This window comes from Pristiophorus japonicus, chromosome 5 (genome assembly GCF_044704955.1).
Source record: "Pristiophorus japonicus isolate sPriJap1 chromosome 5, sPriJap1.hap1, whole genome shotgun sequence".
Classification (NCBI taxonomy): domain Eukaryota; kingdom Metazoa; phylum Chordata; class Chondrichthyes; family Pristiophoridae; genus Pristiophorus; species Pristiophorus japonicus.
In genome coordinates, this window is record NC_091981.1 from 97,709,063 (window position 1) to 97,735,191 (window position 26,129).

At 43.1% G+C, this 26,129-nt stretch overlaps 1 protein-coding gene across 1 annotated transcript in view; it reads left to right on the plus strand.

The window, feature by feature from the left end:
* Window positions 1–21,902, plus strand: part of kdsr (3-ketodihydrosphingosine reductase) — a 71,022-nt gene extending 49,120 nt beyond the window's left edge. The window contains exon 10 of the mRNA XM_070880795.1: window positions 15,314–21,902. Coding sequence (XP_070736896.1) covers window positions 15,314–15,433 — 120 coding nt within the window. The 3' untranslated portion in view covers window positions 15,434–21,902. The remainder of the gene's footprint in view (window positions 1–15,313) is intronic.
* Window positions 21,903–26,129: the final 4,227 nt, after the last annotated feature.

A 26,129-nucleotide genomic window follows, 5' to 3' on the forward strand; every position in this document is an offset into this window, starting at 1 on the left:
ATGATATCCAGAAGTCACGACACTGTCACTATTCACTTCATACCCAATAAACCTGATAATCCCTACACAATGCCTGCCCCATTTATGTGAGGGGAAGGAAGGATTTTCTTGCGCTGGGTTAAGCTACTTCGGCTGGGGAAGGCATGCACTTGGAATGGGGTAAGGCACTCGGCTGGGGGATGGAAGTGCTTGGACTTGGGTAAGGCACTTCAGCTGGGGGAGGCATGCACTTGGAATGGGGTAAGGCACATCGGCTGGGGAATGGAAGTGCTTGGACTGGGGTAAGGCACTTCAGCTGGAGGAGGCATGCACTTGGAATGGAGTAAGGCACTTCGGCTGGGGGATGGAAGTGCTTGGACTGGGGTAAGGCACTTCAGCTGGGGGAGGCATGCACTTGGAATGGAGTAAGGCACTTCAGCTGGGGGATGGAAGTGCTTGGACTGGGGTAAGGCACTTTGGATGGGGTAGGGATGGACTGTGGTAAAGCACTTTGGCTGAGGGAGGGAGGGATGTACTTGGACTGAGGTAAGGCACTTTGGCTGGCCCTTGCTGTCTTCTGGGGAGCTCTGTCCTCTGTCACTTCAGCAAGTCAAAGTGGATCGAGTTACAATTTGCAAAGTCAGTGAAATCTTGGGATGGGCGGTTCCTGTTGCACATTCCTGTGAAACTTCAGGGTGTGGCTGGTCTCCTTGGAGGATAAATCCAAAACAAAGAGTGAAGCATTTTGTTCGTACAAATAAACGCGTCCTTTTATTTTAGCGGGGGGGGGTGGTATTCGGCGGGCCTAGCGAGTCCAAGAGGGAGGGAGGGAGGGGGGTGTGTGGGTGGAGTCGGAGTCGGCGGGCCGAGCGAGTCCAAGAGGGAGGGAGGGGGGTGTGTGGGTGGAGTCGGAGTCAGCGGGCCTAGCGAATCCTCGGGGGGAGGGGGAGTCGGCGGGCCTAGTGAGTCCTGGAGGGACCGAGTCGGCGAGGGAATCAGCGGAGTCTCGGGACCTAGGTCCTGCTTCTCGGCACCACGTGAACAGAATGATTTGGGCTCTGGAGGGGATGGTGGGCAGAGCTTAACGGGGTGGGGATTGTCGCCTGTCGGTCAAAAAAATACAGTGCGGTGGGGGGGGGGGGGGGCGGTCGGTGGGCTGGATGGACGCCTGTACAAGTAGTTAGTCCCTTATTTTACCTTTTTTTTAAACATCAGATTTTGAAAATATTCCATCAGTTTTTAGTCTCTGCTCAAAATTTGACGAGGTGCAATCTCGGGCAATTTCCTGAAATCTTGCAGTTTTTGTAAGTCTCAAGATTTAGCTCCTTGCACATCTTTCAGCTGTATCCAGAAATGAGGTTTGGTATGGTCTGTAATGTGTTCCCTCATCTTCCTCCCCAGTAAAGCATCAAAAGGCAAGTCAGATAACTTAGAATTATAGCTTTGTTTACAACTCTGGTGCCCCTAGGCACCAAATTCCATTTCTCAATTTCAAATACTGAAATTCTCAATTTGTCTATTATCTACACCCTTCCTGCTTCCCTGTCATCCTTTCTGTTTTGTTGATTTCTCTGCATCTTGCCTGAACCTTTCTCTACTCTGTCCAGGTACCATCTAGCAATTGATTATTTATGCTTGTACTACTCACTGCACTGATGTTTCAATACCTTGTTTCTACTATTTAAAGTAATCTAAATAAAGAAACTATTCGTCATTGTTTGTTTTAATTTTCTAATTTTCTTCAGTTTAAATGAAATTTATGGGTAAATGAAAGAATACCAAGCAAAAGCTTTTGCATACGTATTTACTGTCATTTTAATACCCACTTCTCAATTTGTGTGGGGTTTTTTTCTAGAACATTTGCACAATATCATACCTTCTTCCATTTTTGGATTACTTTCATCAAGATTTTGCTGCAGTAGCACCAGATTAATTTACACAACAATAAGAACAACTTAAATTTATATAGCACCTTTAACATAGAAAAACATCCCAGGTGCTTCAACTTACCAATAGTCCATTCTTAAAGTCCTCCTGCAGGAGTGCAGTCACACCAGCATTGTGCAAAATCTTCAAGAACAATATTCCTATAAGATATTTGTTTTACTGTCCCCATTAACTATACATCTAAAAAAAGGCAATACTCTACTAAAACACAACTGTATTGAGTTAGTTGAGCTTGGGTGGGGGAAGTAGGTAGTCTGCTGCAATTGGTTGCCGCACCTTTGGGTTGGGAAAGGGAAAATGAGCTGGGGTTCCCACTCCTGAATGCTATCCATCAAACCCAGCTGGAAGTGTGCATTTGTGTGAAGTCAGGTTTGGACTCTGTTGTGATGCTTTCTCTTCCCCCCACCCCCATGGTCGAATAACCCCTCCATATTCTTTGCCTCAGCTCACCATATGATTAAGACCAACCTTACTGTGACAGAAAAAGTTCAAGGGAAGATTCTAGATTTAAGCAAAACAAAAAAAGAACTTGATGTAATATCGAACCAGTTTATACCCCTGAGGGGCAAGAGCTCCACTTGCCAAAATAAAACGGCCATGGATGACTAAAGAGGTTAGAAACAACATAAAACTTTCTGCTGGTTGGGAGTCTGGGACGAGGAGACATAGTCTAAAAATTAGAGCCAGACAGTTCAGGGATGAAATTAAAAAACACTTCTACACACACTGGGTAGCAGAAGTATGGAACTCTTCCGCAAATGGCAATTTTATTAACCAATGGTATTGAGGGATATGGGGCAAAGGCGGGTATATGGAGTTAGGTCGCAGAACAGCCATGATCTCATTGAATGGTGGAACATGCTCGAGGGGCTAAATTGCCTACTCCTGTGCCTAGGGTCCAAATTTTCCCCAGCAATGGGTACTGTTTATTCGGCGCCCAGTGACTTTTTTGGCACCAAAGCCCAGTTCAAAGATTTCCCCAGTGTTGGGGCGCCGGCGTCTATTACCAGCACCAAAAGGTTTGCCGCCATTCATTCTGGCGCTGGTGTACCTGTAAAGAAGGTCCCTGTGCCATTTTGAAGGCCAAGTTTCCTCCTCAACGAAAATTTTTAAACCGGCGTACAGACCATAGAATCACCGTAGGAAAAAGCCTTCCCTTCATTTGGAGAAATCCGCGCTGGCCCGCTCCTATCCTCGGCCGAATGGACTCCCTCACCTATACTTAACTTTTAACACAATTAAAGGGACTACATTACCTGTAAGTAAATATAAAAATAAAAATGTTAATTGAAAACTTACCAATAACGCTGCTCCTGTGAAATTAAATTGCATTCAGGCCATAAAATTTTTAAAAATCATAATTTTTTCCATCGATGTTTCTGGGTCCCAAAATCATCCAAAATCTTCAAAGATAATCCATTAGGCTCCATCTTCTGAGACATCAACCAGGTTTTTCAAAGAAGCTGGCAAAATGAAGTTTTCTTCTGTGAACAGCAAGGGCAGCCTTAGAAACTTTGACCCCAAGTTTCCACACGATAAAAAACGGGCACCCCTCCGAAAACGGCTACGGAAAAAAAAATGCGCGTTTCTGGAGCGCCCTGCAGCTCCATGTCTGCTTGGCGCGGCGCCCAGGGGGGCGGAGCCTACCACTCGCGCCGATTTTGTAAGTGGGAGGGGGCGGGTACCATTTAAATTAGTTTTTTTTCCTGCCGGCAACGCTGCGCGTGCGCGTTGGAGCGTTCGTGCACGCGCAGTGTGAAGGAAACATTGGCACTCGGCCATTTTTGTAGTTCTTTCCAGCTGTTTAATTTTTGAACATTTTTTTTAATAAAAGCACATTGCCATCAGCACATCAGCACTGAGGCAGCCGTCCCCCCCACCCGCGGGAACGAACGGCTGCCTCCCTCTCTCTCTCTTCCCCCCCCCCCCCGCGGGAACGAACGGCTGCCTCCCTCTCTCTTCCCCCCCCCCCGCGGGAACGAACGGCTGCCTCCCTCTCTCTTCCCCCCCCCCCCCCCCGCGGGAACGAACGGCTGCCTCCCTCTCTCCCCCCCCCCCCCCCCCGCGGGAACGAACGGCTGCCTCCCCCCCCCCCCCCCCCCCCCCCCCCGCGGGAACGAACGGCTGCCTCCCCCCCCCCCCCCCCCCCCGCGGGAACGAACGGCTGCCTCCCCCCCCCCCCCCCCCCCCGCGGGAACGAACGGCTGCCTCCCCCCCCCCCCCCCCCCCCCCCCGCAGGAACGAACGGCTGCCTCCCCCCCCCCCCCGCGGGAACGAACGGCTGCCTCCCTCCTCCCCCCCCCGCGGGAACGAACGGCTGCCTCCCCCCCCCCCGCGGGAACGAACGGCTGCCTCCCTCCTCCCCCCCCCCGCAGAAACGAACGGCTGCCTCCCCCCCCCCCCGCGGGAACGAACGGCTGCCTCCCTCCTCCCCCCCCCGCAGAAACGAACGGCTGCCTCCCCCCCCCCCCGCGGGAACGAACGGCTGCCCCCCCCCCCCCTCCCCCCGCAGAAACGAACGGCTGCCTCCCCCCCCCCCGCGGGAACGAACGCCTGCAGAATTCTCTGTGGCTGAAGCACTTTCACACAGGTAGGAAGATGGTTTATTTAATCTTTTCTTTGCTTGTAAATGTTTATTCAGGTTGGATTTATTTGTATAATATTTGTATAAGTATAAATAAGGATTTATTATAGAATTTAATGACTTTCCTTCCCCGCCCCCCCCCAACCTCGTTCTGGACGCCTAATTTGTAACCTGCGCCTGATTTTTTAATTTGTAGAACAGGTTTTTTCAGTTCTACAAAAATCTTCACTTGCTCCATTCTAAGTTAGTTTGGAGTACGTTTTCACTGTGGAAACTTTGAAATCAGGCGTCAGTGGCCGGACACGCCCCCTTTTGAAGAAAAAATTGTGTTCCAAAGTGAAACTGTTCTGACTGACTACAACTGCAGAAAAAAAAATGTGGAGAATTGCGATTTCTAAGATAGTCCGTTCTCCACCAGTTGCTCCTAAAAATCAGGCGCAAATCATGTGGAAACTTGGGCCCATAGAAACATAGAAAATAGGTGTAGGAGTAGGCCATTCGGCCCTTCTAGCCTGCACCGCCATTCAATGAGTTCATGGCTGAACATGCAACTTCAGTACCCCATTCCTGCTTTCTCACCATACCCCTTGATCCCCCGAGTAGTAAGGACTTCATCTAACTCCCTTTTGAATATATTTAGTGAATTGGCCTCAACAACTTTCTGTGGTAGAGAATTCCACAGGTTCACCACTCTCTGGGTGAAGAAGTTTCTCCTCATCTCGGTCCTAAATGGCTTACCCCTTATCCTTAGATTGTGTCCCCTGGTTCTGGACTTCCCGAACATTGGGAACATTCTTCCTGCATCGAACCTGTCTAAACCCATCAGAATTTTAAACGTTTCTATGAGGTCCCCTCTCATTCTTCTGAACTCCAGTGAATACAAGCCCAGTTGATCCAGTCTTTCTTGATAGGTCAGTCCTGCCATCCCGGGAATCGGTCTGATGAACCTTCGCTGCACTCCCTCAATAGCAAGAATGTCCTTCCTCAGGTTAGGAGACCAAAACTGTACACAATACTCCAGGTGTGGCCTCACCAATGCCCTGTACAACTGTAGTAACACCTCCCTGCCCCTGTACTCAAATCCCCTCGCTATGAAGGCCAACATGCCATTTGCTTTCTTAACCGCCTGCTGTACCTGCATGCCAACCTTCAATGATTGATGTACGATGACACCCAGGTCTCGTTGCACCTCCCCTTTTCCTAATCTGTCACCATTCAGATAATAGTCTGTCTCTCTGTTTTTATCACCAAAGTGGATAACCTCACATTTATCCACATTATACTTCATCTGCCATGCATTTTCCCACTCACCTAACCTATCCAAGTCTCTGCAGCCTCATAGCTCCTCCTCGCAGCTCACACTGCCACCCAACTTAGTGTCATCCGCAAATTTGGAGATACAACATTTAATCCCCTCGTCTAAATCATTAATGTACAATGTAAACAGCTGGGGCCCCAGCACAGAACCCTGCGGTACCCCACTAGTCACTGCCTGCCATTCTGAAAAGTACCCATTTACTCCTACTCTTTGCTTCCTGTCTGCCAACCAGTTCTCAATCCATGTCAGCACACTACCCTCCAATCCCATGTGCTTTAACTTTGCACATTAATCTCTTGTGTGGGACCTTGTCGAAAGCCTTCTGAAAGTCCAAATATACCACATCAACTGGTTCTCCCTTGTCCACTCTACTGGAAACATCCTCAAAAAAATTCCATAAGATTTGTCAAGCATGATTTCCCTTTCACAAATCCATGCTGACTTGGACCTATCCTATCACCTCTTTCCAAGTGCACTGCTATGACATCCTTAATAATTGATTCCATCATTTTACCCATTACCGATGTCAGGCTGACCGGTCTATAATTCCCTGTTTTCTCTCTCCCTCCTTTTTTAAAAAGTGGGGTTGCATTGGCTACCCTCCACTCGATAGGAACTGATCCAGAGTCAATGGAATGTTGTAAAATGACTGTCAATGCATCCGCTATTTCCAAGGCCACCTCCTTAAGTACTCTGGGATGCAGTCCATCAGGCCCTGGGGATTTATCGGCCTTCAATCCCATCAATTTCCCCAACACAATTTCCCGACTAATAAAGATTTCCCTCAGTTCCTCCTCCTTACTAGACCCTCTGACCCCTTTTATATCCGGAAGGTTGTTTGTGTCCTCCTTAGTGAATACCGAACCAAAGTACTTGTTCAATTGGTCCGCCATTTCTTTGTTCCCCATTATGACTTCCCCTGATTCTGACTGCAGGGGACCTACGTTTGTCTTTACTAACCTTTTTCTCTTTACATACCTATAGAAACTTTTGCAATCGTCTTAATGTTCCCTGCAAGCTTCTTCTCATACTCCATTTTCCCTGCCCTAATCAAACCCTTTGTCCTCCTCAGCTGAGTTCTAAATTTCTCCCAGTCCCCGGGTTCGCTGCTATTTCTGGCCAATTTGTATGCCGCTTCCTTGGCTTTCATACTATCCCTGATTTCCCTTGATAGCCACGGTTGAGCCACCTTCCCTTTTTTATTTTTACGACAAACAGGAATGTACAATTGTTGTAGTTCATCCATGCGGTCTCTAAATGTCTGCCATTGCCCATCCACAGTCAACTCCTTAAGTATCATTCGCCAATCTATCCTAGCCAATTCACGCCTCATACCTTCAAAGTTACCCTTCTTTAAGTTCTGGACCATGGTCTGTGAATTAACTGTTTCATTCTCCATCCTAATGCAGAATTCCACCATATTATGGTCACTCTTCCCCAAGGGGCCTCGCACAACGAGATTGCTAATTAATCCCCTCTCATTACACAACACCCAGTCTAAGATGGCCTCCGCCCTAGTTGGTTCCTCGATATATTGGTCTAGAAAACCATCCCTTATGCACTCCAGGAAATCCTCCTCCACCGTATTGCTTCCAGTTTGGTTAGCCCAATCTATGTGCATATTAAAGTCACCCATTATAACTGCTGCACCTTTATTGCATGCACCCCTAATTTCCTGTTTGATGCCCTCCCCAACATCACTACTACTGTTTGGAGGTCTGTACACAACTCCCACTAACGTTTTTTGCCCTTTGGTGTTCTGCAGCTCTACCCATATAGATTCCACATCATCCAAACTAATGTCCTTCCTAACTATTGCATTAATCTCCTCCTTAACCAGCAATGCTACCCCACCTCCTTTTCCTTTTATTCTATCCTTCCTGAATGTTGAATACCCCTGGATGTTGAGTTCCCAGCCCTGATCATCCTGGAGCCTCGTCTCTGTAATCCCAATCACATCATATTTGTTAACATCTATTTGCACAGTTAATTCATCCACCTTATTACGAATCCTCCTTGCATTAAGACACAAAGCCTTCAGGCTTGTTTTTTTAACACCCTTTGTCCTTTTAGAATTTTGCTGTACAGTGGCCCTTTTTGTTCTTTGCCTTGGGTTTCTCTGCCCTCCACTTTTCTTCATCTCCTTTCTGTCTTTTGCTTTTGTCTCCTTTTTGTTTCCCTCTGTCTCCCTGCATTTGTTCCGATCCCCCTGCCATATTAGTTTAACTCCTCCCCAACAGCACTAGCAAACACTCCCCCTAGGACATTGGTTCCGGTCCTGCCCAGGTGCAGACCGTCCGGTTTGTACTGGTCCCACCTCCCCCAAAACCAGTTCCAATGCCCCAGGAATTTGAATCCCTCCCTGCTGCACCACTGCTCAAGCCACGTATTCATCTGCGCTATCCTGCGATTCCTACTCTGACTAGCACGTGGCACTGGTAGCAATCCCGAGATTACTACTTTTGAGGTCCTACTTTTTAATTTAGCTCCTAGCTCCTTAAATTCGTTTCGTAGGACCTCATCCCTTTTTTTTTACCTATGTCGTTGGTACCAATGTACCTTCTGCCGTTTCTCCTCGTCGACTGCAGCCGCTGCTAGCCCCCGGTCGAAGGTCCTCCGCCCCGCTGCTATCCCAGGCCAACGCGCAGGGAGGATTTTTTTGAGCGCATGAGCAGTAAGTTTATTAAAAAAAATTAATTACATTTTCTTTGCGCATGCGCAATTACGTGCTTGTATTTATTTTTCTGGAGCGCATGCTCTGTGCGGTTCCGGCGCACACTGGAAGCCACGCACTGGAAGATCAGCTCGGGTAGCGCCGGCACCAGAAGGTGCACATGGTGGGACAAAACTTCGGTTTTGTATTTTCAGCGCTGAGGGGGCCAAATCAAAACTGACGTCCAGGTAAGTAAACTAGCGCAAAATATAAAAACAGATAGCAAGAGGTATATAAAAAGGAAAAGAGTGGCTAAAGTAAATGTTGGTCCCTTAGAGGATGAGACCAGGGAATTAGTAATGGGGAACATAGAGATGGCAAACTCTGAGCAAATATTTTGTATCAGTCTTTACGGTAGAGGACACTAACGATATTCCGACAGTAGATAGTCAAGAGGCTATAGGGGGGGAAGGAACTTAACACAATCATAATCACTAAGGAGGTGGTACTCGGTAAGATAATGGGACATAAGGCAGATAAATACCCTGGACCAGATGGCTTGCATCCTAGGGTCTTAAAAGAAGTAGCGGCAGGGATTGTGGATGCATTGGTTGTAATTTACCAAAATTCCCTGGATTCTGAGGAGGTCCCAGCAGATTGGAAAACTGCAAATGTAACGCCCCTTTTTAAAAAAGGAGGCAGACAAAAAGCAGGAAACTATAGACCAGTTAGCCTAACATCTGTGGTTGGGAAAATGTTGGAGTCCATTATTAAAGAAGCAGTAGCAGGACATTTGGAAAAGCAAAATTCGGTCAGGCAGAGTCAGCATGGAATTATGAAGGTGATGTCATGTTTGACAAATTTGCTGGAGTTCTTTGAGGATGTAACAAACAGGGTGGATAAAGGGGAATCAATGGATGTGGTGTATTTGGACTTCCAGAAGGCATTTGACAAAGTGCCACATAAAAGATAAAAGTTCACGGGGTTGGGGGTAATATATTAGCATGGATAGAGGATTGGCTAACTAACAGAGAACAGAGAGTCGGGATAAATGGTTCATTCTCTGGTTGGCAACCAGTAACTAGTGGGGTGCCGCAGGGATCAGTGCTGGGATCCCAACTATTTACAATCTATATATTGACGACTTGGAAGAAGGGACTGAGTGTAACGTAGCCAAGTTTGCCGACGATACAAAGAGAGGAGGAGGACACACAAAATCTGAAAAAGGACATAGACAGGCTAAGTGAGTGGGCAAAAATTTGGCAGATGGAGTATAATGTTGGAAAGTGTGAGATCATGCACGCACTTTGGCAGAAAAAAAATCAAAGAGCAAGTTATTATTTAAATGGAGAAAGATTGCAAAGTGCCGCAGTACAGCAGGACCTGGGGGTACTTGTGCATGAAACACAAAAGGATAGTATGCAGGTACAGCAAGTGATCAGGAAGGCCAATGGTATCTTGGCCTTTATTGCAAAGGGGATGGAGTATAAAAATAGAGAAGTCTTACTACAGCTTTTTAGGTATTGGTGAGGCCACACTTGGAATACTGCGTGCAGTTTTGGTTTCCATATTTACAAAAGGATATACTTGCTTTGGAGTCAGTTCAGAGAAGATTCACTAGGTTGATTCCGGGGATGAGGGGGTTGACTTCTGAGGAAAGGTTGAGTAGGTTGGGCCTCTACTCATTGGAATTCAGAAGAATGAGAGGAGATCTTATCAAAACGTATAAGATTATGAGGGGGCTTGACAAGGTGGATGCAGAGAGGATATTTCCACTGATGGGGGAGACTAGAATTAGAGGGCATGATCTTAAAATAAGGGGCTGCCCATTTAAAACTGAGATGAGGAATTTCTTCTGAGGGTTGTAAATCTGTAGAATTTGCTGCCTCAGAGAGCTGTGGAAGTTGGGACATTGAATAAATTTAAGACAGAAATAGAAAGTTTCTTAAACGCTAAGGGGATAAGGGGTTATGGGGAACGGGCGGGGAAGTGGAGCTGAGTCCATGATCAAATCAGCCATGATCTTATTGAATGGCGGAGCAGGCTCGAGGGGTCGTATGGCCTACTCCTGTTCCTATTTCTTATGTTATTATTTTTTACTAGGGAAACTTGGGCCCTGTGTTCCTATGAGTTAAGGGAGAAATGCTTGTCCCTTTCCTCTTCTATCTGTACTTCTGCTTATGGAATATTGGACATTAGCCCAGTTAACAGCCAAACTGGCTTTTATTTCGTCCATTATGCCTCTAAATGGTGATATCGCATCAATTTATGAAGTGGAGCAGAGGTTTAGAGGCTACTTACTGTTCAGGATTTGAAAATGTTCCTAGAGTGAAGGTTCCAAATGAGCTCTCATGATGGTCCAAAGTATATCTAATGACTAACTGAGCTTTGTAGGCCAATTATTATCCCTGATTGCATCTGGCTAACAGAAAATCCTTGGGTTTGATTAAAAGCAATTCTACAAAGTTGTCTTTTTTTATTAGGCTTATGTTAAAGTCTAGATCAAGAACTTGGAGCAATCCTCATACTAATTATTGTTGTTTGAGCCCATCAATAGTTTGGGAGATCTATTGCATCTCCAGGTGCTCTCGTGTTCAAGCTTCTGCCACGTCTGAGTTGTTGGATTCTGTATGACCTTGGGGGAGAAAGATGAAGTACCTGGTATTCATTCTCAAATTCAAACATCCTCCACTTACCAAGATCTCATCCTATCATACCTTTGTTTCTGTTGAGATATTTTATTGTCCTTATGGTAATTTGCTGCTTCTGGGGAAAGGGTGAGCATTTGGAAGTCATTTTAAAGTGGCACAGGAAGATTACAAAGGCAGTTAGAGAGATCAAATATGTCTTTTTTTCATAAATGTGAAAGATTTACCTTTCAGTTGCTGTATGACTTAACATTGTGCAAACAAATATCTGCTTCGCTGGTGTCATGATGCATTCATTTTGAAGCAAGCTACCATGTCTATATAATTGAAGGAGTTGACGAATGACTACAAGTCCAAGGATATTATATTCTCGTGATCCTTTGAGGCAGCCATGAACAGAAGGCGAAAAACAGTTTAATGACACGTGGCCACCAGCAAAATCGTGGAGCAATATGATTGTGGACAGATGAGAGGCATATATAGACTTGCCAAGATCTCAAAGATGATGCTTGTTGCACAACTTTGTCATACATAGAAGTCTTATCATGGAGACAGTAAATGAAGAGGCCTGGCTACGCTCGCTAACATTGAGATTGAGTCAGAAGATAACTCTGCCAAAGCCATTGATAGCTGCGAGATCCTGCAGGCACTAATTCACAACACATTCAACTTGGTTCCTGAGCTGTCCAGTATCCAAATATGCGCAAATGCAGTGTCGCAATAAACTGTCATCAATTTGCAAACCTCAATTACCATGGATGACAAAGCTTTAGTCTGGATTTCTCTTTCTCTTCCACCGCCCCCCCCATTAAAAGTAAACACTCTGGGCAAAGTTTATATTAACTCCAACCAACTACAGATGTAGTTTAACATCTGTAGTAGTGGGGAAAATGTTTGAAGCTATCATTAAGGAAGAAATAGCGGGACATCTAGATAGGAATAGTGCAATCAAGCAGACGCAACATGGATTCATGAAGGGGAAATCATGTTTAACTAATTTACTGGAATTCTTTTGAAGATATAACGAGCATGGTGGATAGAGGTGTACCGATGGGTGTATTTAGATTTCCAAAAGGCATTCGATAAGGTGCCACACAAAAGGTTACTGCAGAAGATAAAGGTACGCGGAGTCAGCGGAAATGTATTAGCATGGATAGAGAATTGGCTGGCTAACAGAAAGCAGAGAGTTGGGATAAATGGGTCCTTTTCAGGTTGGAAATCGGTGGTTAGTGGTGTGCCACAGGGATCGGTGCTGGGACCACAACTGTTTACAATATACATAAATGACCTGGAGGAGGGGACAGAGTGTAGTGTAACAAAATTTGCAGATGACACAAAGATTAGTGGGGAAGCGGGTTGTGTAGAGGACACAGAGAGGCTGCAAAGAGATTTAGATAGGTTAAGCAAATGGGCTAAGGTTTGGCAGATGGAATACAATGTCGGAAAATGTGAGGTCATCCACCTTGGGGGGGGGGGGGGGGGAAACAGTAAAAGGGAATATTATTTGAATGGGGAGAAATTACAACATGCTGCGGTGCAGAAGGACCTGGGGGTCCTTGTGCATAAATCCCAAAAAGTTAGTTTGCAGGTGCAGCAGGTAATCAGGAAGGCGAATGGAATGTTGGCCTTCATTGCAAGAGAGATGGAGTACAAAAGCAGGGAGGTCCTGCTGCAACTGTACAGGGTATTGGTGAGGCCGCACCTGGAGTACTGCGTGCAGTTTTGGTTACCTTACTTAAGGAAGGATATACTAGCTTTGGAGGGGGTACAGAGAAGATTCACTAGGCTGATTCCGGAGATGAGGGAGTTACCTTATGATAGATTGAGTAGACTGGGTCTTTACTCGTTGGAGTTCAGAAGGATGAGGAGTGATCTTATAGAAACATTTAAAATAACGAAAGGGATAGACAAGATCGAGGCAGAGGTTGTTTCCACTAGTCGGGGAGACGAGAACTAGGGGGCACAGCCTCAAAATACAGGGGAGCCAATTTAAAACCGAGTTGAGAAGGAATTTCTTCTCCCAGAGGGTTGTGAATCTGTGGAATTCTCTGGCCAAGGAAGCAGTTGAGGCTAGCTCATTGAATGTATTCAAATCACAGATAGATACATTTTTAACCAATAAGGGAATTAAGGGTTATGGGGAACGGGCGGGTAAGTGGAGCTAAGTCCACGGCCAGATTAGCCATGATCTTTTTGAATGGCGGAGCAGGCTCGAGGGGCTAGATGGCCTACTCCTGTTCCTAATTCTTATGTTCTTGTTTCCCTATAGTAATATCTGTGTGTACCATGAATGTATAGGTTTTTTCACATCCCCTTGGTGACAGTGAGGGCTGTGTATCTTGAACCTAATTTAATGATCCTTCTAAATGCTTCCCCAGTGGGCGGGGTAAGTGAGGTGGCTATTGGTTGTCGGTGTTCATTTCTTGGCCCTGTGATCCAGTTGTAGCATAAGAAATAGGAATAGGCTATACGGTCCATTGAGCCTGCTCCACCATTCAATATGATCATGGCTGAACTACATCAACTCCACTCACCCAAAAATTTAACTATCTCTGTCTTGAATATACTCATCGACTGAGCATCCACTGTAGCATTGTTCTGCTTCACTTAATCACCAACTTGAATCAAATTCCAGTTCTTAAATTTATCAGCATATGAAATTAACCTGCCTGATTTAGGTATTATTGTGCTCCTTTTTTTTTCCTCTACAGTTTATGGATGGTTCTTATTAAGATTAATAATCTTCCTCGGGAGTGAACCTTTTTGTTTTAAGAAAGTGAAGTCTACTGAAAGTCAAAATAAATGTACACGTAATTTGATGGACCATTCTGTGTAGTTTAAGGATGCAGCTATTTGTACTAACTGAATGGCTGCTGTTTCTCTGATTGGCTGTCAAATGACCTATTGCTGATTGGTCCCCTTGGAGGATAAGTGCACCCTGAAGTTTCTCTGGAATGTATAAATGGAACCGCCCAGCCTAACTTTGTACATTATAACATGATCCATTTTGACTTCAGTAGTCAGAGAGGACACATCTGGAACAGAGGACACCCCCCCCCCCCCCCCCCCAAGCCAAAGTCCCTTACCCCAATGCAAGTGCTGCCTCCCCCAGCCGAAGTCCCTTAACCCAGTGCAAGTACATGACCTTATCTTCTCTTCCCCCCCCCCCCCAGCCATAGATGGGGCATTGTGTGTGGATTGTTAACAGGTTTATTGGGCATGAAGGGAATAGTCATCATCATCATCGGCAGTCCCTCAAAATCAAGGAAGACTTGATTCCACTCTAAAAGTGAGTACTCAGGTGACTGTACAGTCCAATATGGGAATTACTGTTATCTGTCACAGGTGGGACAGACAGTCGTTGAAGGAAAGGGTGGGTGGGGAGCCTGGTTTTGCGACCCTCCTTCCGCTACCTGGGCTTGCTTTCTGCATGCTACCGACGTCGGGACTCGAGGTGCTCAGCGCTCTCCTGGATGCTCTTCCTCCACTTAGGGCGGTCTTTGACCAGGGACACCCATCTGTTGGTGGGGCTGTTGCACTTTATCAAGGAGGCTTTGAGGGTGTCCTTGAAACATTTCCTCTGCCCACCTGGGGATCACCTGCCGTGTAGCGAATAGTGACCGTGACAAGGGAGGCAGTCGTGACTTCTGGATTTCACCCACTCCAACGATTTTCCTTGTAACACATGTACCGAGCTTTCCGAGAAATCGGGTATGGGTGTAAAGGGGGTTGGAAGAACGTGATCTGTCTTCCCTGAGTTCCCCCTCTCCCCTCCGATCTCACCCTGCCCCCGTGTCTCTGTCTCTCACCCCCCCACCCCCCTCCCAAGGCGCTCTCTTTCTCTATCTTCCTTCTCTTTCCCCCCCCCCCCCCCCCCCCCCCATGGTTCGCGCTCTCTCTTCTCTTGTGGCTCGGGGCCCCACTTTTGGTTTTGGGTGTTGGGAGGACGCACACGCAGAAAATAGTTAGTACAAATTTCGCTGGGGTGGCGGGGGGGGCGCGGGGTCAGGAGGACGCATGCGTAGAAGCGGTTAGTACAAATAGTTACTCCTGGAAGTTTCACTTCAGTCAAGCCTATAAATTGAGGGGAGGAAATTGAACTCTTCATGTAATTGCAATGTAAAATTTTAACCAACCGTTTGGTTTCTTTCAACATTGACTTAACAATGGATTCTTTTTTATAGATCGTTACCATGGGCCTTTTCCGCACAATTGCTCTGTTTTACTTGGGAAGCTTCGACAGCATTGTACGCCGCTGTATGATGCAGCAAGGAAAGTGTGTAGGTTTGGAAAAGAAGGATTAACCTCATTTTGATTCAGAGGCCAAGGGTCAGACTTTGAAAGATGAATAATTGAAGGAGATGTTTCGGTGAACAATAATTTTATTCCTTGCCTCTCTATTCCTTGTCACGGTGGCATCAAGCCTTGGTTTGGTGGAGGGGTGGGGAAGAAGAAGAGTGGGAGCAGTAGAAAGAGAAGACCACAAAATGGAAGTTGATGGTATAATAACAATATGGCTAGAATGGGAATTGCAATATAATTTATAACCAGCATGGATTGGCAGGAACGCATGTGAAAGGCTAGAAATCATAAAAGCATCTATTTTTTTTTAATGTATTGTGCTGACGCATGCTATTTTTGTAATTGATCTACTTCATCTTCCCCCTCTCCCCCCCTCCAACTAGAGTAAATCAGAAAGCTCTGCTTTATTTGGTTTATGTGCACCCGTTTCCTTTTGGTATTTCATTAGAATCAGTGAAGGAAGTGTGATTTTTGCCTTTTTTTAGTCTTACAACTTGTTCACCTAGCTTTGATTGGCTGTGCCACCATTAAAATTGAATCCTTTTGTACGCTTTAAAGTCTTAAGATGGTTTAGGTTTGTGTGTGCGGATGTGGTGGTGGGGTGGAAGCAAGAGCTTGCTAACTGCTAGCCGAATTTATGTCACAAGATTGGTTCTGGTAAAACGAAGAACATAGACAGTTGGCAGTTTTGGAAATGGAGATTGACCAAATGTTCAGTTGGAGGTGCTTTTTTTGGTTACTAAACATTCAGCAGCGACCTCCAATACTGTATTTGGTGACTAGCCTGATCAAAACCTAATTTGAAAAGTCTTCCCTCGGTCCATAACCATTCGGCACTAACTGGGCAACTTTTTTATTTTCTATTTGAATTGATTACAGTTTGAAATTGAGATTCCATGAGTAATTCTTCTTTAAGTTGCATAAACAGTTAAATAAAATACTTTATATTGCAATTACTGTTTTTGTGAGGTAGCCAAACCGTATATCAGAATGCAGTATGATGTATCGCCCCACATTGCTGAATAAGTAATATTTTCCTTTTAAAGTTGCTTGCATTCATGTGTTCACTACTGCTAAGTTCAGTAGCCTCAATCTAATATTCCCACTTGACAGTGGTCATTGTTTCTTTATAAATCTATAATCTGTTTCTGTAGAAGTCTTGTTAATCCACAAAAACAATAGCTGGTTGTAAAAATAGGTAATGTCACAATTAACATTTTGAAAGAACTTAAATAAAGAATTTGTATTTACATAGTGCTTTTCACAATCTCCGGATGTCCCAAAGCTCTCTACAGCCAATTTGGTACTTTTGAAGTGTAATCTCTGTTGTAGTGTAGGGAAATGCAGCAGATAATTTGTGCACAGCAAGGTTCCACAAACAGCAATGAGCTATGACCAGATAATCTGTTTTAACAATGTTGGTTGAGGGGTAAATATTAGCCAGGATACCAGTGAGAACTCCCCTTCTCTTTTGAATAGTGCTATAGGATCTTTTACATGTGCCTGAGAGAGTACACGGAGCCTCTGTTTAATGTCACATCTGAAAGAGGGCACCTCCAACAGTGCAGAACTCCTGCAGTCCTGCACTGGATTGTCAACCTAGAATTTGTGTGCATGTCTTTGGAGTGGGACTTAAACCCACAACATTCTGACTCTGAGGCGAGAATGCGATCACTGAGCCACGGCTGATATCATATTGAACCATAAGGTGATGATTATCAAAGAGAGCATACATCTGGAATGTTTTTATGGAGATACACACCTATTCACCTAGTTCCTAGATCCCCTCCAGAGGGCGCTGCATTGAAATGGCTCTCTAATTACAGTAAGTTCCAATGCAAAATCCTGTAGAAAGTCTGTGGGCAAGTGTAATGAATGGCTGCCGCCGTTTGGACCAGATTTTGCTTTCTGCAGTGAACATTGTGTAAGTTCAAGATCTTAATAAATTCTTGTTAGTGCTAGAGAATGGAACTTTTAGGCACCCGGTAGCATCAAGTACTCCACTGTCAGGTATAGCACAGCCAGATGCAGAGTAAAGCTGCCATTTATTCTGTCCCAACCACATTCCACACCAGCTATCCTGTCTTGTTTCAGTGAACTTGCCAATTACTTTTGTGCTGTAGGCTGGTGCACGTTGGACTGCCCAAGCTCAATTCTCAAAACACTTAAAGCTAGTAGACAGAAGAGACTTATTTTTTAACCTGCCTCAGTTCTATTGAGATTGTTAGAGAAAACAAATAGACTATGTTGGAAGATACCTGCAGGTAAATCATAATGTGCAAGATTCATTAAGTAATTGAGTTTGCAATTTAACACTAGGTATGCTTTTAAAAAAAAATTGAATGAATTTCCAATTTGTTTTATAAGAGAAATTTTTCAGCTTTTGAATGCTGTAACAATCTGTTGATTTTGTTTTTTACACTTCTTTAAAAATTCTGCCTTGCATTAATCACTTACAAATTCCATCATCTAATACCCAGTTTAAAAACAAAATCAACTATAGATCATTGGTTCAGTACATATCTAGGTAAAATCAATTTTTGCTAAAATATTGTGTGCTAATTGACCAAACTTTCAGACATGGACCCAGAGTTTGCTGGAGCGGGACATCTCGCACCATGCCCTGTTTTAGACTTGCTCGTGCATATTTAGGTTTACCAGAAATTTTCCCACGGAGTTTCTGGAAGTGCGAGCTGATAACAGGGCATCTGGGATTTTGATGAACAATGGGACCAGCAGTGTTGCTCCTTAACCAATGAGATTAAAGGATTGAGAAAGAAACTGAGGAAAGTGAAAGTGGTTGAATTCGGTGTCAGATCAGGTACAGAGAGGGGAAGAAAGATTGGGGGGGGGGAGGGGCGGAGAGATAGAAAAGTAAGAATTTAAAAAAATCCAACTGTAATTCACAACCTGAAGGAATGATCCTCCACATTTTTAATTGTTCATTTTCTGGGCAATTGAGGTTGATTGGCAGTCATTAACAATTATGCAGTCATTAAAAGGGTACTTGAGCTGTTCATTTCACTTTCTGTGGTGAGTTTAATGAGCAATTAATGTGCAAAAACTTCATGAAAATCAAAGGGATGTTAAGTGTGAGCTGCTACTTTTGCGAAGCTAATGGCGCAAATAGGTCAGCAACTTGTGGCAATTCGTAATTCATGGTTTATCTCTTCCTCGCCACAAGTTGCTGGCCGATTTAAATATTAAATGGCTTGCATCATTCACTTGCTATTTTTGCATCAAACTCTTGGACATTGTGCTCACCTATTCAATATCTACTTCATGGGTGGTGAGCATTTTCTGCAATGGCTGAGTGAAATTTTATTATGATCAGGAAAAGCTTGCAGAAAAATGTTACGATCTTGCAGAGTTGCTTGCTGCTGTATTCTTGTCTCATTACGACTGAACTTTTCACATGGTTTTACTAATGTGTGAACATGTGCAATTCACTCTTGAATGCAGCAGCATTTTAAATTGCCTCTTCCAGCTGTGAGATCTTTATCGTATTATGAGTATACACTTTTGGGTAAACAGTGGTAGATTCTGATTAGTGATAAGTCTCTTTCTTATGTGATCATATATTTGTTGGCTACCTTTTTTGTACCAACTGTCTCTCCTTTCCTGAAGGTGTGGACTTCAGGCTGGGGAATAGTTCCATAATCGTTGTCACCTAAGCAGTCCGAATTCAGATTTCCAGTGTTTCACATTTAACAATTTCTTTTGCATTTTATCAATGCTTCATTTTTGTATTTTTTTTTAAAAGGGGAAAAATTGGTCTGGAGCCAAAACAAAGTAAAATCCTCACACTAAAACTGGGAAATTGAACACTAAAAGAAGGAAGTCATGAAGTGGAGAGTTGAGGAGGGCCAAATTGGATAGGGGTTTTAATTAGTGGGTTTTATTGACTTAATCTAAAGTCTGGAAGATCTGGTTGTGCATGTGCCTTGACAGTCAGTGGTTAAATGGTCTGTAACCAATGAGCCTAATTATGTCCCTCACCAGACATCCAAACATGTACACTTCTAGCAGGGGTCACAGTGACCAGCAGTAGGAAACTTGGGCAATTTCCCTTCTGTAACCAGGGATGCTGAAGTCAATTATTGCTCTGGAATTCCCTCCTTAAACTCCTCTACCTGTCTGCCTCCGTCTCTTCCTTTTAATGCCCGTCTGAAAACATCTTTTTGACTGATTTTGAACACCCTCCCAATAACTCCTCTCTTGAGTTGGCATCCATTTATGTTTAATTACACCTCTGAAGCACAAGGGATGTTTTTTTCTACATTTAATGGCACTTTTAAAATGCAAGCTGTTGTATTAATGTATAAAGCAACAATTATATAATGAACTAAAAAATTGTACAGGGAAGTTCCCACTATATTTGAGTTACATATATCCAATGTCCAGACAAGAATTTCAACACTATAAAACTATATTTAATTTCTGTTTATTCAAATTATGTACTAGTCTTTTATTTAACAATGAACTGCATCAGATTTACATTAAGTGAATCAATTGTTCATTTTTTGTCCATAGCATACACTTCAGACTATCTGTCTCCAGTAATTGCACAATAAATATTGCAAGATTGAAAGTTTTATAGAAATATTCTGATATACTGGTATGGCAGCTTTTGGGCCTTTTTTTTTTTCTTGCAACCATTCCTAAAGGGTATCTGAAATAAAGGTGTCTAGCGTTGCTAAGCAAATTAATAATTTAAGTTTGGTTTCCTCTATCCTCTTCCCTGTACTGTAGTTATGATGTCTTGTGTATTATTCAGCTGAATAGAACTTGGGTCAATTTGTTTTCAGTTTATCAAAGTCTTATTCTAGGAATTTGAATACTGCACAGCAAACGATATTCTAAAACAGCAATTGAAAGATGCATTTCAGATTTAGTAATTTGCCAGCTATATAGACTTTCTGTTTCCCTTCTCTTTCTACCCCTTTTTTATAGATCATAGTTGCTTGTGAAAGAGACAGAATTTATAAGATTGCAGTATGCAGTTTTTAAGTTGTATTTTCACTCAAGCCATGTAGAGTAAATGTGTATCAAACCATGTACCTGAAATATACTAAAACCGATATTGTGATTCACTGGCATAGATTTTCTGTTACTGCTCTTATTTGAAAAATAAAACAACCTTTTTAAAGAAAAAAAACAACCTAATTAGAGCATTAACCACCAGCAGTGTATTGAAGTCTTGGCTTTTTGAAGTATTCACAAAAATGAATTCAGGTTTACTTGCATGCACATTCATTTTCCTGGAGAGGCGTGGAACAAGGGGAGAAGAATACTAAACTTGTAGAAAATTACAGTAAAACCTGCTTGATTTATGGACGAAATCAAAATGCTGCAAAAGGGAGAGAAGAGGGAGGCACTTTTATTTTTTTTTAATTCAAATTGTTTTATAGATAGCTCATTGTGCCTGGTGACATTAAACCCAATACTGCAGAATCACATTGGCTTTGCACTGATTACAAAGCTGGGAACCCAATTTTGTTCTTCTGGCCCTGTCTCAACTTAAGTTATTTCCTCCTGCTTCCTTAGGTCACTGTGTCATGACAGGTGATTGGTTCCAAAGGCTCCCTCTATGCTGCTCTTGAGCTGCCCATTACCAGATGTGATGGTGCACCACACTGATTTTGACTAAGTTTTCCTTCCTTGGAGGCTCCGGTGATGAACCTCCAAAGATGACCTACCTGAGATTTGGGATCTCACCAAAGGAGGAATGAAGAGGGAGGACCTGTATTTAACCTATTTGCTCCACTACGTTCATGTACCAAAGCTTGATTTTAAACCCAATTTGGCTCCCCATTTACTTGTATATTTTTAAAAGTGCAGTAATGTAAAATGGCAGTCAGTTTTGACAGTTAATATTCCCACAAAAAACTCAAGCAAAGAATCATAGCTTCTTTAAACCTCAGTAGTAACTGGCAGTTGCTCCTGAATATTTTTATATTTTAAAAATAGAGACCGAATTGCTGCTATTGTTGCTATCCATTTCAAATATTTACTGCTTATGTTCTTTGATGTTTGGTGTAACAATAAATAAAATATTGGATGTTCACAGTATCTTGTGCTATTCTAACTCCTTATGAAACTAATTGATGTTTGGGTAATTTAGATTTTTCTTCCTAAATATCCTGATTTAATTATTACTGTTCATGAATAAAACTGACAATATTTCAAAGCATGAGCGCCCTTAAGCCATACTAACAATGTATGGTACTTGTGGCCATTAAATCTGGAAAATGCATGACTTAGTTTTTGTTTAAGTTTTTATTATTCGAATTAGGACTGCAGTATACTGGGAAAGGTTAATTGGCATTCTATGCTTGGATTAGGTTTGTGTGTCTCAAACCTGTTCTGTAATTCTCTAATTGCTGTTTGTACTGGGCACTGTTCTTGGGTTTTAACTTTCTTTCACCTGTTCAATGTTCAATAAATCTGTCTTGCCGTTTATAGTCTGAGTTGTGGTCTAATAAAATGTTTATTCTTCCACTTATCATTGGTAGCATCTCATTTCATCTTTGAGTGCCAATTTTCATAATGAATTTCTGTTTTTTCCTTACATTTTTTGCCAAGTTTCAAATGTTTGGATTAGGACTGCAGTATAATGGGAAAGTTTAATTGGCACTCGGCTTGGATTAGGTTTGTGTCTCTTAAACCTACTCTCAAATTCTGTAATTGCTGTTTTGTATTGGCACTGTTCTTCAAATGAATGTAATTTCCTTTCACCTGTTCAATTTTCTATAACAGATCACTGACTATAATGGATCATTAGCTGTAACAGGTCACTGTCTAGAATCATAGAATGATACAGCACAGACTGAGGCCCATCATGCCTGTGTCGGCTCTTTGAAAGAGCTATACAATTGGCCCCATTCCCCTGTCCTTTTCCCATAACCCTGCAATTTTATCTGCCTCAAGTATTTATCCAATTCCCTTTTAGAAATTATTAAATCTACTTCCACCATCCTTTCAGGCAGTACAATGCAGATCATCATAACTTGCTGCCTTTAAAAATAAATAAATTCAGCTCATCTCATGGGAACTGTGCCATAATGGTTATGTTACTGGAGTAGTAATCCAGAGGCCTGGACTAATGATCTGAAGACATGAGTTTAAATCCCACCATGGCAGCTTGGGAATTTAAAATTCAATTAAATAAATTTGAAATAAAATACTAATGGTGACCATGAGACCACTGGATTGTCTTAAAAACACATTGGTTCACTAAGTCCTTTTTAGGGAAAGAAACCTGCCACCCTTACCTGGTCTGGCATACAAGATATTTGGGAATAAAATGTGACTCCCAAGACCCACAGCAATGCGATGGATTCTTAATTGCCTTTTGAAATGGCTGAGCAAGCCACTCAGTTGTCAGGAAGGAGGCTCATCATCACCACCTCAAGCGGCAATTAAGGATGGGCAACAATGGGGCCTAACCAAGGATACAGTATGCCTTTTTAACTGCCTTCTCAACTTGTCCTGTCACTTTCAAAGATTTGTTTATCTACACACCCAGGTCTTCCTGCACCCTCTTTAAAAGCCCGCATGAGCTAGCCCATTCACAATGGGCCTATAATCCTCCTAACAAAGCACCTGATTTTTAAATGATTCCAGGGTTTTGTAAAGGAGGAGTTCCTGACATCAGCTCAAAATTTGCCTCTCTCAAAGTGGAACCTGTGCCAGTTTGTCCCCCCTGGTTTGACCAGGGCACTGCTGGATGGCATGTTCCAAAAGCAGGAGAATTGTAACCATATTAATCAGTTTTGTTCTATGAAGACATTCTCCTGTAAGTTTTCTCTTCTGTCCCATGCAAAGGACATACCAAACAACAGGAACGCTAACTGGAAGCACAGTTAGAGCAATCTTATCACAATTTGTTCATATCAGTTTGCATACAGCTACTAGATGGTGATCTATATTAACTAGTTTAACTAGTTTACAATTTGATTTTTTTTTAAGCACTTGACGTATTTGTATTCATTTTAAAAACTTTGCCATTATTGAAAACAGCATTTGTAGAGAGTGAAAATGTTGCAAATCTATATGATGTATATTTTATGACTCATGTTTTGATGGCACTCAGGGCTGTTGCCATTCTTTTACTGCTATCTGAGATTCAGACCTGGATGAGCCAAAATATCCTCCAGCTGTATGTGGGCAATACTGAAGCCATGCTCTTGAGGAGTGGGGGTGGGGGAAACAACCTTCCTGGCCTCCTGTCTTAGGCTAAGCTCAAAAGGGAGGAACCTTGGCATGCTATGCAACCCAGAGCTCAATTTTATTCCTCAAATCTGACTCGTAAGACTATTCAACATTAGCAATTTCTAGCCCTACCCCCTATTCTCTACCCTCTTGGCAAAACGATTGCATGGTGTTATCACTTCAAGGCTGGATTTCTCAAATGCTCTTCTTCCTGGCCTTTTGTTTTGATCCTCCATAAACTTCAATTCATTCACGAAGGCCCACACTCCCATCAGCCCCATTCTTGCCAAGTTTCACCGACTCTCCAAACCCCAGCAAGTTGATTTTAAGATCCATGTCCCTCCTCAGTAGCCTCCTCCTTCCCTACCTTAGCAATCTCCTTCCAGCTGCTCCTCCGACCTCAGTGTATCCAGTTCGGGTGGCACGGTTTAATGTTTTGTTTTACAGATAAACTCTAAAAGAGTTTCCTCATTCTTCGCTGCACTATTTACAGCTGCTCCTTCAGTCGTTAACCTTCTCTTAGCATTGGTAACATTTTACATTAATTAATTGGCTGGTCAGAGGGTTAGCAGTTACCTATATTAGCAAGATGTCAATGCTTCTTAATTTATAATGTAAATAATTTGATGTACAATAACTCAAGTTTGAATGTTATCTTGTGTATGAAATTGCTTTTAACAAATTATAATTCACTAGAAATTCCCATTTATTATTGTTGCATATGAAAGTTTTGATATTTAATTCATATTTTGGGAATTAAAGTGTGTATGTGCATGAAAAATTTTGTATATGATTTGCATCTCCTGAACAGAACTTTCTTGTAGTGGTTTGAACATCACTTCACAATGTCAACTGCCTGTGTAAACATTTGGAAAAGGTTTCTGTATGTGAACATTCACAAAATATGCACAGGCACATAGGAAATGAAAGAAGAGACGGAGACAAGGATGAGCACAGGAAGCAGTGGTCGAGCAGCAACATGGAGCAGTGAGTAGCAGGAGACCACAAGACATGGAAAAGAGGGGAGACATAGAGGATACTGAAGACATGAATAGTAGAGGTTGGTTGACTTAGCATAAAGGTGACCGTGGTGCAGGGAACAAGGTGGTCCTGCTGATGTCGTGAGTCTTTGGAATTGTGGAGGCTGGGTCATTGAATATACTTTAGGTGTCGATAGATGGATTTTTGAGAGATAAGGAAGTCAAGAGTTATGGAGAGAGGGCAGGGAAGTGGAGTTGAGGCCAAGGTCAGATCAGCCATGATTTTATTGAATGGCAGAGCAGGCTTGAGGAACCAGATGGCTTACTTCTGCTATTTCTTATGAGGTTTGCAGATGGAAGCATGGAGCATGGGCGGATAGAAGCAAACGTTACTCTGCCTCACCATAAGCAGAGCCACGGGCAATCCGCTTATACTAAAAACACAACATCACCCATTTCTTGTCCATCACAACCAAGTTTCAAGTTCAAGTTTGTGTTGCAACTTCTAAATCAAAAGGTATGAAGAAACAGTGCCAGTGAATTGCTATGTGGGTGGCTGACTCCAACTTTCTGCAATTCCAACAGCTTTATAAACTTCTTGTAAGGTTTTAAGATAACCCAGGAGTGTTGTTGCAAGTGGAGAACACCATTATTATTTAAGGGCTTCTGCTCACAACACTTGCTCACAATCATGGGGCCTCTATTACCAGCCCCCTCGCGCTTGAGTATCTTCGGGAGAGGGAGCGGAGGCAGTGAAGAAAACAAGATGATGCGCCCAGAGGAAAGAGGACGAGGAGTCTCAACAGGAGGCATTACCCATCTAGGCTCTTCCAAGAGCACTTCTCAGGAGCAGTGTATTAGGAGGCTCCACCTTAGCAAGGAGGTAGTTACAGAACTCTGCCGTGATGAGTTGTGATTTGGCCACAGTGGACTGGAAACAGCTACTTCTGCGTAAATCAGTGTCGGAGCAGTGGGAGGCATTCAAGGAGATCTGGAAGGCTCAGGCCAAACGTGCCCTTAAAGAAAAAGGGTGGGAATAATAATTCTAGAGCCCCCTGGATGTCTAGGGACTTACAGGGGAGGATGAAGAAAAGGGAAGCTTATGTCATACAGACGGCTAAATACTATAGAATCTTTCAAGGAATATAGAAAGTTAAGAGGTAAAATTAAGGATATTAGGAATGCTAAGAGAGCATGAAAAATTCTTGGCTAGTAAAATTAAGGAAAATCCAAAGATGATCTACAAATATATTGAGCAAGAGGGTAACTAAAAGAAAGGGTAGGGTCTATTAGAACCCATGAGGGTAATCTTTGTGTGGAGGCAGAAGATGTTGATATGGTTCTTAATGAATATTTTGCATCTGTTTTCACAAAGGAAAGGGGCAATCTAGATACTGCTATCGAGTGTGAAATTCTGGATGAAATAAACATAGTGAGAGGAGGTATTAAGGGGTTTAGCAGCTTTGTAAATAGATAAGTCTCCAGGCCCAGATGAAATGCATCC